The 21466-nt window shown below is 46.2% G+C and overlaps 2 protein-coding genes across 3 annotated transcripts; one reads left to right on the forward strand and one right to left on the reverse strand.

Moving 5' to 3' along the window:
* The first annotated feature begins 60 nt into the window (after positions 1–60).
* Positions 61–2389, forward strand: chac2 (ChaC, cation transport regulator homolog 2 (E. coli)). Its single transcript, XM_052070889.1, has 3 exons — positions 61–487; positions 1120–1155; positions 1973–2389. The coding sequence occupies exons 1-3, from the start codon at positions 275–277 to the stop codon at positions 2360–2362; spliced, it is 639 nt and encodes a 212-aa protein (XP_051926849.1). The 5' UTR covers positions 61–274; the 3' UTR covers positions 2363–2389.
* Positions 2390–3603: 1214 nt separating this feature from the next.
* Positions 3604–21313, reverse strand: LOC127604011 (proteasome activator complex subunit 4B-like). Of its 2 annotated transcripts, none has more exons than XM_052070769.1 (47): positions 20019–21313; positions 19365–19505; positions 18325–18441; positions 18187–18231; positions 17958–18107; positions 16828–16891; positions 16668–16742; positions 16464–16586; positions 15920–16012; positions 15667–15845; positions 15287–15373; positions 15018–15204; positions 14862–14951; positions 14629–14693; positions 14391–14541; positions 14220–14318; positions 13882–13951; positions 13340–13407; positions 12789–12986; positions 12454–12611; positions 12213–12308; positions 12073–12128; positions 11937–11993; positions 11794–11849; positions 11428–11526; positions 11279–11341; positions 11093–11188; positions 10866–10997; positions 10521–10730; positions 10316–10440; positions 10166–10219; positions 9876–10005; positions 9541–9622; positions 9098–9251; positions 8511–8577; positions 8319–8444; positions 8102–8254; positions 7814–7918; positions 7649–7740; positions 7449–7580; positions 6937–7142; positions 5929–6014; positions 5559–5687; positions 4935–5090; positions 4634–4772; positions 4361–4494; positions 3604–3743 (listed from the first exon to the last, which is right to left on the reverse strand). In XM_052070769.1, the coding sequence occupies exons 1-47, from the start codon at positions 20222–20224 to the stop codon at positions 3609–3611; spliced, it is 5436 nt and encodes a 1811-aa protein (XP_051926729.1). In that variant the 5' UTR covers positions 20225–21313; the 3' UTR covers positions 3604–3608. The 2 variants fall into 2 exon arrangements, with proteins under 2 accessions (XP_051926729.1, XP_051926728.1); XM_052070768.1 differs by having other exon boundaries at positions 12783–12986.
* Positions 21314–21466: the final 153 nt, after the last annotated feature.

The raw sequence follows: 21466 nt of genomic DNA on the forward strand, positions 1-21466 counted from the left end.
AGTGACGGAGCTGACTTCAAAATAAAAAACTATTCGCATTGAGCGGCGCACTGCATAGACAATGTCTGTAATGACCCTCGGTAATTGATATGTGCCTATTTTATAAATTACTTGCAGCGATTTTAGAGGGTGCCGAGCCTTAAAATGCAGCTTCCCCTCGACGATTGATCCTTTAATCGTGAAACGCAACCGGACTTAGAAACGCCGGATGCCTCGACCTTGACCTGTGTGCGACACACGGCTTTGTAATGTCCGGTATATTGCTGATGATTTTATGACCCCGTATGTAGCAATTGAAGCAATTATTTTTTTTTCATATCACAGCGTAATTGGGCTATTTTGGGGGGTTGTCATGTGGGTGTTTGGCTACGGATCGCTAATTTGGAAGGTGGACTTTCCCTACGAGGAGAAAAGAATCGGTTACGTTAATGGCTTCAGTCGTCGCTTTTGGCAGGGCAGCACAGACCACCGCGGAGTGCCGGGGAAGGTGAGTCTGACGTCTTTACACGCCATGCTCGCTCACTATAACGTCATGTTGCATCATCTCACAACAAGTAGCTTGACATTAAGTCTGTCAAGAGACTGTAAATTACACTACTGGATGTCATATATTAAGGCTAAAGTAGGGGTAGGAAAAGCCTCAAAGGCCACGTTGAGTTTGAAAACTTGACAGAAGGGAAATTCCCTTCTGTTATTTTTAACACATACGTGTCATTTGTACAATGTAAAATAGCCATAATTCATTCTCACTTTTAAATTATATTTATAATTACATTACAATGACTCAACCACTGTTTGATAGAAATGTAAAGATGTGTTTAATGATGGAGTATTGCTTTGAGATGCAAGTGCCTTACCTGACAATTATTTTGAGATACTTGCTACAGTTTGGTCGCTTTTTCCCTGAGGAAAAAATTTAGTCATGAGTGTGTCCGTCAGACTGCCATGACAAATTTCACATTTAGCCCTCATCAAATAACATTGGTTTCCTTTCAGTGGAAGTTAGTGACGCAAATGCACCATGACCCTGGTTTCTCAAGCATCCTGCAAAAAAGGGTGATTAAAAAAAAATAATTCATTTAATCAAATAATCGACACATCCACCTTTTCTTTTCACAGCCGGGTCGCGTGGTGACACTGGTGGAGGACCCTGAGGTAAGGAAACGGCAGCGAATCACAATGACCTGTGTGGAAATGCCTATTTCACAGATACAGTTGATCAGAAAATGAACTTTTTGTGATATCGTTAAAAAATAACAACTTAAAAGCAGTCCACATTTGAATACATCAAATCAAATGAAGCAGTGAATCTTTGCTATTTTAGCAGAAGAGCCCCAGGGCCCCTTCACCCCGCCCCATGTGAGTACGAGGCCAGATCCTCGATGTTTATGACATCAGCTTCCCTTCACCTGCACTATCATAGCAGATGAAGATTAATGAAACAACGCCTCGTTATACAGCCGTAAAACGCCAATTAGTGGCTGATGATCCTAACGTTTACTACCTTGTAAGCTGTCACTATGAGCGCATTTTCTGACCCGAGCAGCATACAAAAGAGCTCCGTTGTCAAACTGCTCCAAGGTCGCAGCACGCACACAAAAAAAAGACATCTCGTATCCCGCTGAAACGAAAGCGAGGACGACACCACATACCACGACCTTGGATGGGAGATAATTTTTCCCACTCATCTGGGGGGAGGCGATAACGCTTAGAAAATCCGCATTGAAGAGGCCAGTGATGCATATCTTTGAATATTGCTGCATACACAGTAGTTGTGTAAGTTAGCCTTACTTTTGCATATCGTTTCTGGAAAAGTACAATAAAATTCTTAGAATTGGAGGTCGAAAAACAGTAGATAGAAAATCCTAAAACAAAGAGCCTTACATATTGTATAATTAAAACAACAATTATATTCTGGTCATTTCAGAGCATTGTTTGTGTTTGCAACCTTATTTATGATCATTATCATCAGGGTCGTGTTTGGGGAGTGGCATACAAGCTCCCCACGGGCCGGGAGCAGGAAGTGAAGCGCCAACTAGACCACCGAGAAAAGGGCGGCTACCGCGTGATGGCTGTGGCCTTCAACCCGCGACCGCCGCTGACACCGCCGCCTTGCCAGACCCTACTTTACATCGGCTCGCAAGACAACCCCGATTATCTGGGTCCCGCCCCCTTGGAGGAGATAGCCAATCAGATCGTGGGCTCCACAGGGCCCAGCGGCCGGAACACGGAGTATCTTTTTCAGCTGGCCGACGCCGTCAGGAACATCCTACCCGAGGATGACGACGCACACTTGTTTCGCTTGGAGATGCTCGTACGCCAGAGACTAGAGGAAGACTGCCCCCCCAAATCACCATCCTAATTATAACAAGTTCATCATCAGCCATAAAAAATCTCTTGAAATACTTGTCGGGTTACTTATATCTAAGGCACTACTGTATTATATTTGATTATCAGTCTCAGGGTTTGCATGTGTTTTGTAATGGTGGCAAATATCGAGCACAAAGTAAATAAGTGACCTGAATGTGTTCTTGAACAAAAGGAAGTGGAGGAGTGATGCAAAAATTCACACTAACCGAAAAGAGCAAAAAAAAAAAAGATGTGGCTGCCTAAAGCCAAACTAACAAACCAAGAGGAAGCTGCCTTTTCTACTGCCTGAAAAGTTGAGTACAGGATATGTAAACAGACAGGAAACAGGATGACTTTACAAAAAAAAAAAAACATGAAATAAAATGGCAGACAAACCCCCCGAAAGGGTAATAGATTGCTAGAATTCATTGTGCCACTCATGTTTAGGGAGGGTTGTTTTTTTTTCTTTCTTAGTTAACCAGTGAGTACAAAGTTGAGTTGGCAACAAACTGGTCTGAGCACATATTTCGAGTTAAGTAATCACTCATGTTTGCATGGGTTTCATTAGGATTACACAAGTTTGTGGATGGAGCTTCAAGTGTTTGTTTATACATGCAAAACAATCAATTAGCCTTACCTGGACCTTGGGTTTGATATGCTGACTTTTTTTTTGCAAGATGAGCACTTGAGCCAACGGACTGTCTGCAACATTGACTTAAAGAGGACATCTCTGGGCACAATTGCAGATGATCAATTTATTATTTTTTTTTCGCAGACATATTACACAGATATCATATGTGGATTTGAGTATTTGTAAGGTCAGAATGATATATTTGAAGTCTGCTCAGCACATCTTTTGCAAATGTGAGCGTTTTAGCAAAACTTAGTAATAAAGCAATGCACACCGTTTCAATTACACTAAGATATAACATCATTGCATACATATTTACAAAGCTAAATATTGGTGTTAAGCAAACAACATGGATGCTATGTTACACCTTGACTACAGTGTATCTCACATGAGGCATTCTAGTGAGTATGACAATTAAATATTTACTTTTAAAATATGAACCCTGACCAGTTTTCCTTGGTAGTGTTTTGTCCCCGTCTTTCTCTGGTTAAGGTGGCGGTTGAGTCACTGGGCGGCCTCCCAGCAGCGATGCACACAGCTTCATTAAATTTCACTCGAACAAACAGACAGCGGGAAAAACAAAACACTTCTTAGCATTTTGTTGGGGTTTTTTCCCCAACCCCCTCACTCAAGCGTAGTAGCACGGCGACACTAGCAAGTCAGTGAGCACCAGCAGCTGGTCGTCGGTGAAACGCTGCCGATGCTCCTGCCAGTTGTCGTGGTGCGTGCGGCGAAACTCCGATAAGGTCTTCTTCACCGTCATCTTGAAAAGCAAATAAATCACATGTCCAACTGTTGATTCTCAAACTCCAGCGATGCAATAAATAAAAACCATAAGCTGATCTTTGTGGCTCGCCAGCAATCCAACTTTAATAAGGTTTAAGGCTATAACAGTCAAACCTCAGTCTTTCCAGCAAACTTTGTAGCAACACTTCTGTTTGAGATTAAAAACTAACAAGCGGGCTTTTCATTTATTGATGCTAAAAGGCCACGTGCAAGCCTTGGAATTAGTGTCGCAGCACTAGAGAAGTGGAAGAAAAAAAAACATGCATCCAGAGCACAAAATGGCGATCACAATGGGTCCAGATGTACTCATGAGTTATGGATGGGCCACATTCATTTGAATAAAAGATCGACACCCTCTCCAATGAAGTGGGGTTGGTGTCTAAAATGTGCTGAATTGCATTGTGTTTGACTTTGCAACACAATGAACCACTGAATGATTATCTCTGGCTGGCCCGGCGCACTCATTTATTATTTACTCTCATTGATCACGTTGTGTGCATCTGAGACCCGGGGCACTAGACCCTCCTCAAGTGGCCCACCATGTCATCGTTTCTTGGTTGTTGTTGTTTTTTTTTTTAAACAGGCAAAAAGTACCTCAATGGGCTGTGGGTCATTGAGGTGGTCACTCAGGTCCATCAGAATCTGTGGCATCCATTTGGGGACGTCGTAAGGACTGGACAGGATGCACGCGCTCAGGCCCAATACTCCCGCGTGCCGACGCACCAAATCTGCAGCAGTCGTGTTCAATTTGTTCAGTTTCAAAAAGGTTGGCGACCTTTGATCTATAGCACAGGTATCAAACTCTGGTCCTCAAACCTGTGAACTGTGTGCACTGTAGCAGTGTGTTGCTTGTGTGCGTGTGATTACCCGTGGAAGCCAGCTCTTCTTTGGCCTTGGATAGGCGCGTGTGACTCAGCGTCTGCAGTTGAGTCTGCAGACTGCGGTCCAGAGGGAAGAAGTGGCACTGCAGCAAACCACTCAGGGTGGTGCCTGCCATGTCCCTCACCTACACACAGGAGAGCAGGTTTAAGCAAAAGACAGGCATCAACTATTTAGTGAAAGGATCGGGGGTGGGGGAAGGTACACCCTGAACTGGTTGACAGCCAATCGCACGGCACACATAAACAACCATTCACACCTAGGAACAAGGGGGGGTGGTTAACATCACCTCGAGTTGCTCGTCCAGCAGCAGACGCATCACCAGCTTGCGGATGCGCTGCACCTCCACGGGCACGCTGAGCAGCGTGAATAAATTGGAGAAGACTGTAATCTGTAGGTAGGTCAGCACCGAGTAGCGCGCGTGCCACGACCTGCTGCCGGCCATCTGTAAGAGCAAACGGAAATTGCGTGAATGTTCGCGTTTGCCAAGAGACACCACGTCCATATCTAGTGCCGATCACCTTGTGTGTTTATGTAGAAAACCTTCAAATGTCAAAGCATGTTAAGAAGCGGGCGGGTGAAGAACGAGGCCGTTCTCGACCAGCTATGCGACACCCAATTCATAAGTTTATCAGATGGAATGATGGTGTAGGGCTTCATACATGTTCACACACAAGATGGAGGACAGTAAGAGACATTCACATTTGTGACATTGTGTGAAAATGGCAAAACATCAAAGCTTGAGGCAAAGATTTTTTTTAATGATTTTTTTTACGAGCAACTAGATTACGCTAGATGTCACTTTCCTATCAGGACAGTTAAAATCTATTGGTGCAGTGTATATAAAGGCAAATTAAGTCACACACAAAAGATAAAATGTAAAAAAAAACAAAAAAACTCATGTGTGAGTGACCTCTTCCAGGGCTGCCAAGACGAGAGGGATGTGTTGCGGATAGAGCAGGCCCTGGGACATCAGAGAGAGGCATGTGCGAGCGTCCTGTTTCATCTCATCATAACTCTCATCAATCTCCACCGGGGCAATCTGCGGGGAGGGGTGAGAGCGGGGGCGAGAGACAAAGAGAATGACGGACGGAATGAGAAAGAGTGAGAGTGAAAGAGGTGCGGAAAGGTAGGGCGACAGCGGTGTGGCAGCGCTGTGAGTAAATGAAGAGAGAAATGGAGTCTAATGGCCAAGTAAGATTGAGTGGGTAATAACGCCGCTGCACTAGGACTCTTTGCGTGTTTGTGTGCACGCATTCGTGTGTGTGTGTGCGTGCGTTTGCCTTGAAGAGCAGAGGCAGGAGTTGAAGTTGCTGCTGAACCGGCGTGGTGAAAGTCCGCCCGGCGCTCGCCATCAGCCATTTAAGGACTAAAAATAAATAAATAGAAAGAGACTCACATGCATGCACATGCACACAACGAAAAGCAATTTCATCAAGTAAAGCTGCCACGGTGACCTCACTGGGACGCCTTCACCACACCACGACATTCGTCATCATTTGACAAAGCAACAATTGAGTTAACTATGATGGTATTCATTCGAACCTCTAAAAGATTTTTTTTTCATGCTTCTGCCGTAAATGTGAATTCAGACGTGCTCTAGAAAAGTAGAAGTTGTAGCATCTATTTTTTCTATCTTGGTTTTTAATTTTAAAAAGGAGAGGATTTGTTTTACATCGAAAAAATATTTTTTAAACAGTATAGTTCGACATAAAATTGACTAAGAAAATATAAAACTATGTGCTACAACAATTTTTTTTATATAAATTAATCTGATTTTTAGGATTGAATTGTACAGTATAACTAAGAAAAACAGTACATTTAGGTTTTGCAATGTAAATTATGTAAAATAAATCAAATTATTTCAATACATGAATATTTTGACTTTTTTATGGACTCTGCACAAATATAATTAATCCAATTTAATCAGCAATACGCAAACTGTTGGGTGCAGGGAACTCAACTCGCATTACGCATCATTAAATCGGCTTGTAATCCAACCCGCATGAAATGGAGGCAAACGGACCGATAGCACTCCTTTTTTTTTTTAAATGTAGTCTATTTTTGTAGTGACCATGATTAATACATTCTAATGCATACTGCAGCACTTTGTGACCGGGAGCACGGGCTAAAATTAGGCCTGTAAAATCTTTTTGTAAGCTTCCCACCTGACGACCCGTTATGTTTTTTTTTGGGGTAGTACTGTAGTAGTAGTTTTGTTGTTCTTTTTTTCTTTGTTGCATTTTTTTTTGCTCAGTTTTCCAAGACGCAGGAAAAATCTGTATTCCGACCCGTCTTGAGCAGCTTGACAGCCTGTGTGCGCTCGTCGGTGGTCTCGGGGGCGTTCTCCTCGTGCACGTGGTTGTGGATCTCTGCCTCGGACGTGAGGGGCTTGAGCCGCTCCAGCACCCGGGTGACGAAGTCGGCCACGTGGGGGGAGGTGGTGGGATGCGTGTGGGGCAGGGCCACGTCCATCATGAAGATGTAGGTCAGGACACTGGAGGAGGAAAAGAAAAGGAAATAAGAACGAACACAAGTTCAGACAGACATAGAAAAAAAAGTGCATGCAAATCAGCTGCAACCATCGTTGCCTTTTTATTAAATGTCCTATAATGATAGCACATGTTTTGACATTGACAAAAACGTCAACGCCATGTCAATCGATTGAGAAATGAATAAATACTGGCTTCATTTGCGCATAGCACGACATGACGACATTACGTACCTCAACAACCTTGTATCCACATCTAGTGTGTCACTTATCACAACGCGTTAAGTACGGTCCGCGTCCGTGGTCGTTTACCTGCCGATGCGCTCGCGTACGTTCTTGTACACTTGTGTGAGTTTGGGTTCCAGGTAAGTTAGGAGCCTGTGCAGGAGTTCCGACACTCGCCACTGCTGCTGGGTCAGGGCGCCTTGAAGCACGTACAGCAAACTGAAGCGCACAAGCACCAGGTTACAAATTGCAAAAGAGCGCCAACGACGACGTGAACGAGTAAGCACCTGGCGTCTCGGAAAGAGCTGCCCTCGCCGATGAGCGGCGTTTCCATCAGCAACTCGAATAGCCAGTGGAGCTTCCTGGGGTCGCGACCCTCCTATGGACATTTTGGGGTTCTATTTCTTTCGCATCAAATGAGGAAACGGGCAATGTTGTTTTTTTTTCCTCACACATGCGGTGGCGATGCAGGTGCCCCAATCGGTGTACGTTTCCACCGTGATGTTGGTCAACGCCATCTTGATCAGCGGGCACAAAACGCTCCACAGCATGTCCACCTAACACAAACTCACAATTAATATCGAGTGGTCTTATCAAATGGAAGAGTGCTGGCTTGACTTTCATGTTTAACTGGAATCAATCTCATAACGTTTCCTCATGTCAAATCTATTTGCTATATGGGAAACAATTTGGTTCCACGGTCGCGTATGTGCAGCATATACGAGGAGCGTGCGCAGTGCCTTGCTGAAACTCCACAGCTTGCTGCCTCTGATGAGCCCGGCGGCGATTTCGCAAACGCAACGCTGCGAGCTCTCGTGCGGGTCGGCGGCCAGCTGCTCCAAGTGCGGCCACAAAAGAGGTAGGAAGACGTCGCCGTAGTTGCGAAAAAGGCCCTGCCGATCAATAACCAGCATAGGTCACTCGTGTTCAGGCCGCGGCCCGAACTACGAGTTGTACCTTAAAGAGATAGAAGCGCCGCGGGTTGAAGCTGTCTTTGCCTTTGCGTTCTTCCAGTGAGAGGAAATCCATAAGCTGCTCAATAAACTCGGGGTCGGAGAAGTATTCAAAGATGATCTTTTCTGCCTAAAAAAATTAATAAGAATGACAATTATGAGACATTTCTTCCGCTTTATGTGCGAGCATGCGTACCTCGTTCATCTCTTCATACGGCAGATCATCTTTTAGTTTTTGCGAAGGAGCGTAGATCATCATTTCTCTAGAAAGGACAGAGAAGCTACACCGTGATGCCAAATAGTAAACTGAAAAATGCCACACATGGGGTTTGGGGGGGGGGGGGGAGACCCTTCTTTATCTTTATTATGTATTGATCTTTATTTTCATTTTATTTTGGAGTGTCCAAAGATATATTTTTTTTAAATCTGCCAACGGATGTGGATTATTTTTTTTTTTTTATCCCCTATGATATAAATAAGAACACCAAGGCAGAAGACATGGACGAGGCATTATCCTGTCTGGGGGATAAGAGGCGAGGATGGATGAATGAAAAAGTCCATTAGTCAGCAAGTTGCCCGCATACGGGGACAGGAAGTACCACCCCCGTACTTGTCTTATCTGGGCCAGGCTGTAAGTCATCCAGTCAGGCTTATAATATCTAGGCCGGGCCATGCGGTGGCTCCATCTCATTAGCGCCGTGGCTGTTAAAAAGACATAAACGCTCCTTCCCGTATTCCCCAAACCTCCAATCAACACCGCCGACGGGCAGTTTCCTTCCTCACCTCGGCCACGAGTAGTAGCCCACGTGCGTTTTCTCCACGTGCAGCTGCGAGTCCCACGTCTTCTCGTTGAGCGGCAGGTCAGCAGTGCGGTACTGCAGCCAGCCGTTGGCCTGGCGGTCCCCAGCCCACATGCCGTCCGGGTCCCCCACTTCGTCTGCGTGCGCAAATTCAACGCCGAGTTGCCTCAATTCGAAACTCAAACACTGCTTCTTTGACATAATACTTTAATTTATTCTGTGAACAAGCTTGTGATATAAATTTGTAAACCGTTTCCCAAAGTGTAATTACTTGTACACCCTGTACTATTTATATGTCTGACGTCTGCCTTGAAGGGGCGCGGCCTCGTCTGATGTGCTTCATATGAGTGTTTTCATTCTGAATGCATGCGTGTTAGGCTATTAGGAACACCATGAGGCCAACAAGTGTACTCTTCTTCTACTCACTAATGTCAGACGGCTTGACTGCTACTTTCTTTCTTGGTCTTTTGAGCTGTTTCAGGATACCCGCCACTGCAGATATTGCCACCTGAGCGAGAAAGAAAATCATATTGAATGTAAAACTATAAACTGTACAGTGAAGCTTGACGATTATTCACAGCCCCCCATTCACAAATTTCCCTGTTGGCGTTTTTTGGTTCTGCATGGCACTCGACCCTGGCAATTTGCTGAAAAACTCATCTGTGACTGTGATGCCCTAAGATGCCCCGAGAGGCCAAGAGACCATTGCAAATTTTCTAACAGCCGGTATACCGTGACATGTACTGTAGGTGACGGCAGACCTTGCGTATGCTGATGGAGTCGTGTATGAGGCTCTGCGTGAAATAGAGGACGGCGTCCGGCGGCAGCGGGTGGTCATCCCTCAGCAGCAGTGACAGCAAGTCGGCGGCCGTGTGCTCAAACTTCCATGGCCTAGAGCACCGGGACAGAAAGAGAGAATGGAGGATAAATATCAGTCTACGATGCATCATCAAAGTCACTCCGTATCCACTTTGTCTAAAAAGTTTCAGAACCAGTGTTTTAAGGCATCCGTCCCTTTGTGGGTAGGCATCAATTGACATGCAACACTCACAGCTCTCTGTCTTCAAGGCAGTCCAACAGGTCATTTACCAGCTTCTCATATTTCCTGAACAAGCAAAGAACGTTTCGTTATTAACGATATGACTTTTTGTCGATATGACTCCGAGTAATGAGATATGAATTGCAACCGTTTTTGTCCTACCGCGCATTAACAACATTTCTGATTCGCTGGCGTTGAAGCCCCTCCTTCAGCTCCTCAACCGAGGGTGCCAACAAAGTATGCGAAGGTGCCATTTTCTTCGCTATCTCCACGCAGCTCTCGGATACCTGAAGATGTGCGGCGGGGGGGCGCACGCTTTAGCACAATGAGGTAACAAAGGAACGCAATCAGAAAGAGGCTTGCTCACGGTGAAAAAGATGCCGATGGTGTCGTGCTGCCGGTGGATCCGGTCGACGATGCCGTCCAGGAGTTGGCCCACAGAGTGCTCATCGAGGGTCGCGGCGGGTGAAAGTCCACAGCGGACGAGCGCCGGCCACACAGCCCCGACGCAATCCCAGTCGCGCAGGCTCGCCAAGCACATGCCGCTGTGCGCCACCAGCAGGCAGTACAGCGCTCCCTGAGGGTGAAACTGGGGTTACACTCGGTATGTTTGTGAAACCTAGGCCAAAAAATTTACAACGGGAATACGCCTTAAAACAATCAGGAGGGCTACAACACCAAACTGGAAAGATGAAGTGCGTGTGAGCTTGACCTTGAATTGCTGTTGCGCGCCGGCAGCGTGTTGCGGTGACAAGAGTTGCACAATTCGGGGAATCAGGTCTCGGTATGAGAAGCTGTAGGTTCCCAGCGCCGTGGCCAGCACATTCTGGGCCCTGCTACGTACCTGCCGGGGGGGGGGTTGATTCCAATTTGGAATAAAGCTAGAATAGACATTAAAATGTGATGTATGAATTTTGTTTGCATCCGTGCACGTTGCACCTGGCTGTAAGTGCTAGTTGACAGCAGCAGTAGATCGCACAGCAGCTCTTGGTGGACTTCTCTGTATTCGCTGCCCTCCACCACCAGCGTCCTCATCTTTTTATGCAAAAAGTCATATGACACACCGTGTATAATCAAGTCCAACCCTGAATATACAGTTTTACTTTTGACGGCATCTTTGTTTACCTCATGCTGTAGCAAGACCCGGTCGATAAGCAGCGCCCGAATGTGCTGCTTCTGCCCGTAAAGCTGTGCAGAAACGACAACAAAAGAGCAAAGCGTTGGTTCCCCGTGAAAAGGCTTTGGCGACAGCGTTCCTCGGCATCCTGGCTCACCCGGTTTTCCATTGACTTCTTGACCAGCGTGAAACTCTTCCAGCGGGAGTCAAACTCCTTCTTGTGCGTGCCTCGGAAAAACAGGATGTCGCTGATGATCTGCGGTCACGATCCGTCAAAGAGTTGGTCAGAATTTTGTCCCGGAGGCCACCGAGGAACACATTTCAAGTCTAAAAATGGGCCCTCAACATGGGTTTTTGTCACCTGCCATAATCCCAATGGCTAAAATCTAAAATTTCAGTTTCCCATTGTATTCAGATAAAAATTGATGAAATGCAGACAGAAAAACACAACTCAGTTTGGACTACAACAAACTATAAAAGAAATATACCAGCCTTGGGGCAGGTAAGAACCGAGACAAAGCACCTGAATGATGACAAAGAGTGACTTGATGTCATCCTCTGCGTGCTCCAGGATGTGATCTGATTTGTGGGAAAGGAAGCTCACGTTACAGTCGCATGCAGAGGTTGTGTGCGAGTGTGTTTTTGTGCGTGCGCGTGTTCACTTACGCAGCAGCAGCCTCATGGTGCGGCAGATCGACTCTCGATAGTTCTCGCGCAAATCATCTATACGAGCAAAGGGGGGCGAAAAATGAGCGAGGTCACACAGGGGCAGCCGTCATTTGCACTGGATGTACTTTCTCACCGTACTCCACCCCAATGTGCAGTTTGAACTCCCCCAGGTTCACCATGGAGGGCACTCTGAAGGCAGGCAGAGAGTTAAGAAACCCCCATTGAGGCCCTGCGTGTATTTCAAGCGCGCGTGTCGGCATGGGCAAGACTCACAGGTCGGCGACGTGAGGTCCATCCAGAGGGGGCAGCAAGCTGCCCGCCCCGAGGAGGCAGTGCTGCACGATGGCGAGGCTCTGCAACAGTTCCTCCCTGTGGACAAAGACACACATTACACCCCGGGCAAAGGGTTATGTATGCTCCTTCAAATTGACGACTGTGATTAAACCCATTCATTTATTGATGAATTGTTCAAAATGGATGCAATCAAATCCTCAAAATATTTTTTTTCCCACACCTGCTCATCGGCCGGTCTCCCGAGACGTGGCCCCTGATGCGCTCCAGCTCAGGCTTCAGCAGGCGGGACAAGAGCTGGAAAACAAAGTTTTCCTCCTTCGGGCTGGGGACGTGCCAGCACACACCCAAAGCGCCAACATCGCCGGGCCGACCCCAGTCCTGGACAAAGAACCATAAACTATAGGCGCTTTCCTATGTTGGGAAAAAAAAAATACTGTAATGCTTCTAGATGAATGATCAGATGTAGAGAAACATCACAATAATGAGCAGTTGTACAACCACCAATGATAATGAATTTTATTTTGTAGAGCGAGCGAGCGAGCGACCCACTCGTACTGGGAGGTCGTCAGGGAAGCCGCCGGCCGTGCTGCGATACTCGGTGGGGTAGATGAGAGAGAGCGAGCGCAGCGTGTGCTCCAGCAGGACCGAGGCCAGCGCGTACGCCCGTTTGCAGCGCAGGCGCACGCATGTGCTCAGGACACGCTCCAGCTCGCCGCCATACCTCAACAGCTGCTCGCCGTCCACGCGGGACACCTGAAAACACCAGCATGCGCGCGTGCGCACACAAACGCATCGTAGAACAGTGCAGTAAGTCATCGCGTTTGGCTCGCTCTTCTCCCAGGAGTAATAAAACACAACAGAGAAGGTAACAATATGTTCTGCTTAGCGACAAAGTGGCCCGATATTTACGAGAGCGTGGCGCGCCGGGGGAATCGCTGCAAGAAATGTCGCGTAGTCATCTTTTTTTTTTTTTCCCCCCCCTGGCACTAGCCTTCCATCTTTCTCAAGCAATATCAGAAACTTTCAGCAGAGATAAAACATCATCGCTCTGCATGCCCAAGAGCGGCACATCTGCCTCGCATACACATGCACATGCGCGCTCTCACCTCAGACAGCAGCTGGAGGTTCCACAGCAGCTCCTTATCCAACTCCTCTTCACCCTGGAGATCCTCATCTACACACACATAAACAAAATCAGAGTGATTTTTTTTCTACCATTTGCTGAGCTTCCTAATTACGGATTTACCAGAGGCCGTTTCATCAAATGAATGTAGAATTAGCATAAATATATTTGATATATTTTAGATAAACTCACAGAGCACGGAGACAATGGGGCAGTAATGTCTCATTTGTATTCTGACGCCCCCAAATTAATTGCCAATTAAAATAAATAAATAATCGCACTACAAATTGACTGAACGGTACTTTGGTAATTGCATTGTATTGATTGGGTTTTTTTTCCCTCCATGGTTAAATGTGCAGTGTGTCACATTGACAATGAACATGTGTGAAAGCATAAGACTCGAGTCACAGCCAACGAGTGCTGACAGCATTATGAAAACTTGTTGACCTAGCATGTTTGACAAATAAGCTTTATCTAATTCAAACTATATATATATATATACAAAACATACAATGTCACACTGACTTTCAGTCAATTGGAAAATGAGGCTGCAGCAATGCGGGACAAAGAGCCGAAGAGATTCAGCAGGATGACACTGAAAAGGCAAACGCAGAGACACACAAAAAAGCACATCGAGATGCACAAGAAAGAAAAAGTAAAGAAAGTATCAGTCAACAAAACAGGAGGCAAATTGAATAGAAAAGTCTGGAAGACAAGAAAGGTGTTGAAAATGCAATAATTATAGAGCAATTTGGTATTTTGAGGACGGAATTGTTCTGTAAATGTGATGACTAGCGACTAAAACATGCGTGCACACACACACACACACACAGACAGTAACCCTAACACACGCACACGCTCACCTTTGCGGCCGCTCTGCACATGTCAGCCACCATCCTGCCTGACACGCACGTCTCAAAGATGTTGGAGGTGGCAAAGTTGTACACTTTCTGCAGTGCCACCTTACACGATAAGATAGAAAGGTGTCAGATGGTAGCTGTGTGTGTGTGTGCGTGTGTGTGTCTGTGTGTTACCATGTAGATGTGTGTAGAGCACTGCGTGAGGACGGTGCTGACGGTGGAGGACAGGCCCAGTTCCACCAGGCTCTCCAGCTGCATCCGAGTGTCCGTCTCCGTGTCGTCCCGCGTCTGCTCCAGAGCGCTGCTGTCGATCACAGCAAAGCACCTGCACAAACAAAAAACATTTGGTCAATTTGGGTGTGGTCGCTCGAGACAACAAGCATGAAACGACAAGTGTCTGATTTGATGCTACCTGTCCAGAAATTGCAGGACAAAGTCTTCAAACTCGGCGGAAGCAAAACACAAGTCTTTTTCCATCTGAAAAGCAGAAGATATGATTGCCTATCTGTTGATTTGATGGCAATAAATGCAGCTCGCGGCACATTTACATTTTCTGAATCTGCCCTCATTTGTTGAGCGCGAGAAAGTTAAGAAGTGGTAGCGAAAGGTGCTAGCTTGTGCCTGGTGACTCAATCGGTGGCGTACCTCTGAAAGATGGCCGTGTCGAGCTGGAGCCGACGAACAGTCAACCAAAGGCACCAGCGTGGTGAACGTGGTGATGAACTGGAAGGTGATCTGGAAAGCAGCCGTCAGAGTCAATGTTGTCTAATGTTCAATTCCAAATCAAACGCGCTCGCCCACCATGCACTTGCTGAAGTCGTTGGGGTCCACGCCCTGCAGCGAGCCCATGAGCAGCGGCAGCACGTGGGCGCGGCCCTGCGGGTAGTGCTCGCTGGGGGCCACCAGGCTCCGCGCCATGCCGATCATGCAGCTGAGCGTGGCAGTGAGGGCGTGGGGCTCCGTCAGGGTCTCCATCGCCGCGTACGTTCTGCACAAGGCACGTGTGAGTCAGGTGGAAGGGTCGCATTTCAGCCAACGTACAAATTTGTCAGCGGGATTGGGGGCCTCACTTCTCGAGCACGGGAGGAATGGCCAGTTGCGGTGCGAGGAGGGCCAAGTTCTGCAGGGCGAAGGCGGCGTCCGTACTGCCGGTCTTACTGCACGTCAAATTAGACTCAATTGTGTGAAGAAGAAAAACAAAACCTAATCTGTTCCATTTTATTACATTTGATGAAAAACTATTTCATTTGAAATAAGATTTCCTATCCAGATCAAATCCAAATTGGAGTCCTAATTATGAAGAAAAAAAAACAAACGTTGAAAATGTTCATATCCACTAAATGCGGAGAAACTATATTTGATTATCAATGACCACTAAATTGCCTTCAAGTGTCAGGAAATTGTCACAACTGAAAGTTTGAATCGTGACGCCGCCGGATCTGGACGGTACCTGAACATGGCCAGCAGGGCAGCACCTGTGAGGCTGCGCGTAAACTCCTGCAGGTCCTCGTCGGTCAGTCGCTGACTTTCAGGCACCGGCGTGATCCAGCCGGGGGCGGCGTGGCGTTCGCGGTGCGCCCGGCGCACCACGCTCGCCGGCAGGCGCTGGAGCAGGCGCATGAGGCGACACTGTGTGATAAATCAAACCAGAGTAACAGTTACCACTTTGAATGCATGTGCAAGCTTCGGAGGTAGCTGCTAACCTGCCAGCGACCGTGATTGGAAGGATGATAAAAGGAGGCGATGCTGTTAAACAGGCGGCTCAACTCTTTCTGTGCCAGATTTCCTGGTCCACCCTGCACATCAGTGAGAGAGAGAGAGAGAGAGAGAAAAAAAAAGTTAGTGGTCCAACTTCCAGCCAATTTACGTCATCCTGCGAGCTCTCCCCGTCCTTTTTCGTTGAAATGTCACAGGAGAGCCCTTAGCATTCATCTCCCACTTAGTCATATTTTTGTTCCACAAGGTTTTTTCAATTTGTGATTAACGGGAGTGCAATCTAAATTGAGAGAATTTCAAGTGCACCGCGCAATACAATACGCCAGTCGCGGGAAATAGGAACCAAGGCTGACCGTGAAGAGTGCGAATAATTGGCGCTACCTTGGAACGTTATTTGATTACATCCATAAGATAATCAGTTTGCTTTTATGAAGGATGACAAAATTCAGAGAATACGGTTCAGAGGATTTGGATGGTTCGATTAATTTTGACACGCCTTACATCACTAATAACATTTCAACTCGAGAATACCAGCAGGGCCGTGATCCACAGCACCAGGTGTCCGATGTCATACGAGTTGGTCAGGTAGCGCAGCCCCACCATGTGGCTGACACCCACGGGGAGGTTCAGACTGCGCAGGATCCTGGTGAAGATCTAAACGCACAAAAGACAAAGACCCGTTGCTAGACGGATGGAACCTGATTCAGTGATTGCGCGGTTCCGGAAAAAACTTACCGTTGGGATGTATGGGGTCCAGTCAACATAGCCAATGTTGTCGTTGGCAAGGCGAGCGAAGAGGTTCACCAAGTGCTGCGAGGGAAAAACACAACAAAAAAACACAAGCGCTCGCAATCAGTCTGACGAGCGTGCACATGTTTGTGTGTTTTTGTCTCACCCCTTCCCAGCTCGGCTGATTCTGCACCGACAGCCAAAATTCCATCAATTCATGGAACCAGAGCCTGGAAAACGGACAAATAGACATTACATGAAATGAAGTGGTGATTTGCCATGAAGGCAAAGTGGAGCACTGTCATTGTGCTCAACAAATTTGACCAAGCAACAATGAAACATGAAATTTTTTTTGATTATAATTATATTTTGGGACGAATAAAGGATATCTTATCTTATTTTCTTAATATTTTTTTAAAGGTAGCCCGCCAGAACATGGTTGCTGCACAGCATTTGATAAAAATATAAGACAGACACGACATTATCAACAATGGAGCAGAACGGAAAAAAGGAGAGTATTAAAAGTGATGTACTGCAGGAAGCTGCTCCTAGACTTGGTGCAGATAAATGTCTCTGGAAAGGCCAAACACGGTGAAGAAACTGACTCAGAGATCTTGTTGCTCGCTGCCAGGAGCTGGAACATCAACTTGGCTGTTGAGATTGGGGGGTGGGGGGTTTGAGCTTTTCCAAGAAATCCAGCTGTTAGCCTGACATGACCGAGGGAAGCGTGATTGATGGCCAGAATATTATTTATGGTGCAATGGTGCTGACGTTTTTTGTAATACATGACACATGCTCAGATCTGTTAGAAGGCTTACAAGCAAGCAATCCAACAGCCTCCGATTCTCTGTCAAGTGAAAATAAATACGCCGTCTAAATTTCACACACCACGGACAGAGTTAATAATTGTTCAGCCAGCCACATGTGAATGCTTTTAAAATTTGGGAAATTAAGGCTTCAAAAAAGAAAACAATCAATTTTGTCTGCTGTTGGCGTGTTCGCTGAATGTGCTGAAATCACGCCCCACTCAAATGTCATCTGTCAATCAAGCCCCGGGTAACTGGAATATATCTCAGAGTCATTGCAAAGATTTTCCACGCTAAGACAATGAGGCGCTCTAAAATGATGACAACAACCAAGCCCCTGTCCAATTACAGATGCGGGAATTCATTTAAATGTTAATATTTATGACAACAATAATGGATGGAAGTGAAGAAAAAAGGGGAAAAACTTAAACGTAAATCTATTTTTCATATAATTGAATTTGGGGATGAGAACAAGCAAGGCGAAATCCACCGAAAGCCTTGGGCGTGCTCCTCAGGGGGCATGATGGTGGGCAGGAAGAGCTCCATGGTGCTGATGGCCTTCTGCATGACCGAGTCAAACACGCACAGCAGGGGGCGCCACTCATCCAGCATCTCCTTGGTGGAGGACGCTGGGAAGTACCTAGAAGAAAACATGGACTGGACTGCTGAAGGCCATGCCAAAAGATGCTAAGGCTGATAATCACGAAACAACAACTTACGGTCTGCAACTTTTGACCAAAGCCTTCAGGATGTGATCCACTGCACTTTAAACAAAGACCAAGCCCATTTGACTTGAACGGAACGGCAAAACACACCAACACTGTCATGTCATTTCATGAACAGTTAGCGCAACTCACTTGGGGAACCAGACGAGTCCCAGATGCTCCGTTTTGGAGTGGACCACCTTCTCGTAGAGCTGGTGGAGCGGTCGCCATGGCAATTGGAGGTCGTCCCTTGAAAGCAGTTCCTTTTTCCTGTTTGGCCAGGAAAATTGTTACACCCTTGCTGGCCTTTTCTTGGCACTATGACGTCAAGTGCGTTTCTATTTCTGAACAATAGCCAAATGTTAACAATCCAGTGCCAGTAAACGGATGGATTCCAGTTGCCATCTATAAACTCCAAAGGAGTTCCTTGATGAATTCAATGGAAAATTTAAAGGGGGAAAAAATGTAATTCACTGTTCAATAGGCATACAATTTGATGGCTTATTGCTCAGCCTGTGCTGGGCTCATTTGCCAAGTTCTGCCCCGGTCGTTAACTATATAAATCCTTCATAAAAAGCTTGCCATTGGGAAGATTTGGGAAAATAAGCCACAATGAGGTGGAAGAGCAATGGACTAAAACACAACATCCATCTTTCTCCTGCGAGCCGCGGTAGCTCCAATTGAGTCATTGACGTTTACGTGAAGATGCGATGGCAGAGTGATGGATGTGGTCGTCGCGGCAACAACCTCGAGACAAAGGCCAAGTGATGAATGTTGACGTGGTCCTGGCATCTGATTTAAGGGGCATCGTTGCGTGTGTGTGTAAAGCCCGCACTGGAGACAACTCATTTGAGAGCAGGGGGTGTGCCAACGTTGGTGCTCAAGGCCGCATTAAGTTTTCATAATGGACCAATAGCCCAGGTCATTTGAACATTAGTAAATTTATTATTTGTTTAAGTCGAATTTGTAGGCAAAATGTGGATGTGCAAAATATCGCCGCTGTCAGCCAGAATGCTTGCAGCTTTTGTCTTTCAGAAAATTGAAAACACAGCATGTCATTTGTGTCATTAAATTTTTCAAGATATTTTTGACAGATTGGTTCATAATTAGTATAAGTAAAGGACTGACCAATCGTATCAATTTGAGGAAAAAATAGCCAAGTGACAAAAGCAGAACATGTTTGTGATACCCACTTGAGGAGGTGAATAAGTAGCCGGGCGTAGCTCTGCATCGTGTGGGGCTCCAGCCCAGGCAGAGTCACCAACTCATAGAGCAGCTTAATGAAAAGAACGTGGTCGTCCTTGCTGAACCGCCGGCCGTAGAGCTTTAGGAACCTGCGAGGACGCGATAGTAGGTGAGGTTAGGTGGGGTCAGGCGACGGGTGGGCTACACTGAAAAGTCAATCAGGTGCTACTAAGCCATATTGTCAAAGACGACATTCTTGTACATGTACAGGATATGTTGGATGTCACACTCAAGGTATAGCTTACTATTAGGAGACTCTAAGTCAGGGGTGTCAAATTCAGTTCCTGGATGGCCGCTTGCAAAGCACCCGATTCAAATGAACATGTTCAATCTCAGGCTTCCGCGATTCAAACACAATAAATTTGAAATTGTCATTATTCTGGGGGGTGGGGGGGTGGGGGGGATTAAGAGAATCATATTTTGGCAATTTCAATTCCCCTTTTAAATGTCCCCCTGTTCGTCATGCCACGGCAAAGTAATTGAAAATGGCCGCATGTACTCCAATACAGAGTAACATTATATTTTCCAAATATTAAATATTAGAGTCTTCTAGTTTGTTGGCAAGCTCATCACCTTTAACTATGCCGAGTTTCGTCACTTACGACAAGAGTTTCTTGCACCAGAAAGCCACCCCGGGCCAAAGTTCCCGTAGGAGGACAGCCCTGGACAGATTTGACTTGATGTCCGCCAAAAGCCCCGAGGCCTCTCGGTCCAACCGGTCGGAATACGGCAGCAGCCCATTGTAGACAATCTCCTTCTGAGGAACAAACACGGAGGGGTCGGCGGAAAGTGTACCAACAACGGTCATATCCGAATGTTTGCCACAGAGAAAAGAGCCGAGGTGCTGTCATGGAAGTGCTTTGCTAGCTAGGACGGCTTAATCCACGCGGCTACACAGGGCGGAAGGCAAGTGATCTGTCCAGGGCGGGAAAGTGTGTCACCACTAATTGAGTACAGGTACAGTAGAGTAAAGCCACCCGGAAGCCGCCATTTCCGCATTGACGCTCACGCTGACCCTCAAGGGCAGGTGCTGCGTCACCCCGTTCGCGTCATGACGCACGACGCCAGCGCCCCAAAAGAGTTGACCCAAACTACCCAATCCAAAGGTGACAAGTGTTCTAAGTATACAATAAAATAAAAAAAGAGCGCATCAAAACTGTCTCAACTGTCTTTTTTTTACTAAAGTTTTTTTGGTGATACAGTACGTTTCTACCTGACTAAGTCTCGTGCAGTAGCGGTTCAAAGCAGGCCAACAAATCAAACCTTTAACAGAGTATTAGTACACCAAAGAGTCATCTTGTGCAATGTTCATCACAATTTGATAATAAACTCAACTAACATCCCCACTAATGTGTTATACGGTTCTACTCTATGCAGCCAGCTACTGTCAAGTGCTTATTTGGCAATACAATGCCCAGAACCCCTGCCTGCATGTTTCAGTTAATCTGCAGAATATTAGGATCATGGCCTGTTAACTGGATTACTGTCTCTGCTTTTCCACTGACCCTGAACTGACTGACTGGATAAACTCGCTCGCTCGCTCACTCACTCAGTCTAATTCAACAAAAATGAAGTGAAAGTACTCTTTTCGTTACAAGACGATCAGCTCATAGCATTAATTATTTATCAATCAATATCCGACGTTTGCTAGGACAAGAGAAACCATCCGCCATCATTTGGTCCATTGTCCCCTTTTTGTGTTTCACAGGTCATTTGCTGACTTTTACAACTTCCAAGTGTAAATAACTATTTATTGCCATATGGGAATGAAAATGTATTCTTTGGCAACTGAGACCATGGGAACGTGGTATGCAGTGCCCTCTTGTGGTCACTTCGAGGCAAGATAAACTTCAATAGGTAAACTTTGCCTGCACAATCCCAAATTGCAATTCACTCGAGATTTGAATAATGACGTTTTATTTTGTGGCCAAATCAAGAAGCAAGACATTGATTGGTTTGAGATGTGCAAGCACCTAATAAGGCGTCCCGTCTGTCTGTCCATTGTTGTGATTTCAAACAAACCCAGTTAAACCGGTTCCTGAGGATTGCT

Source organism: Hippocampus zosterae, chromosome 7 (genome assembly GCF_025434085.1).
Source record: "Hippocampus zosterae strain Florida chromosome 7, ASM2543408v3, whole genome shotgun sequence".
NCBI classification, from domain to species: Eukaryota; Metazoa; Chordata; class Actinopteri; order Syngnathiformes; family Syngnathidae; genus Hippocampus; species Hippocampus zosterae.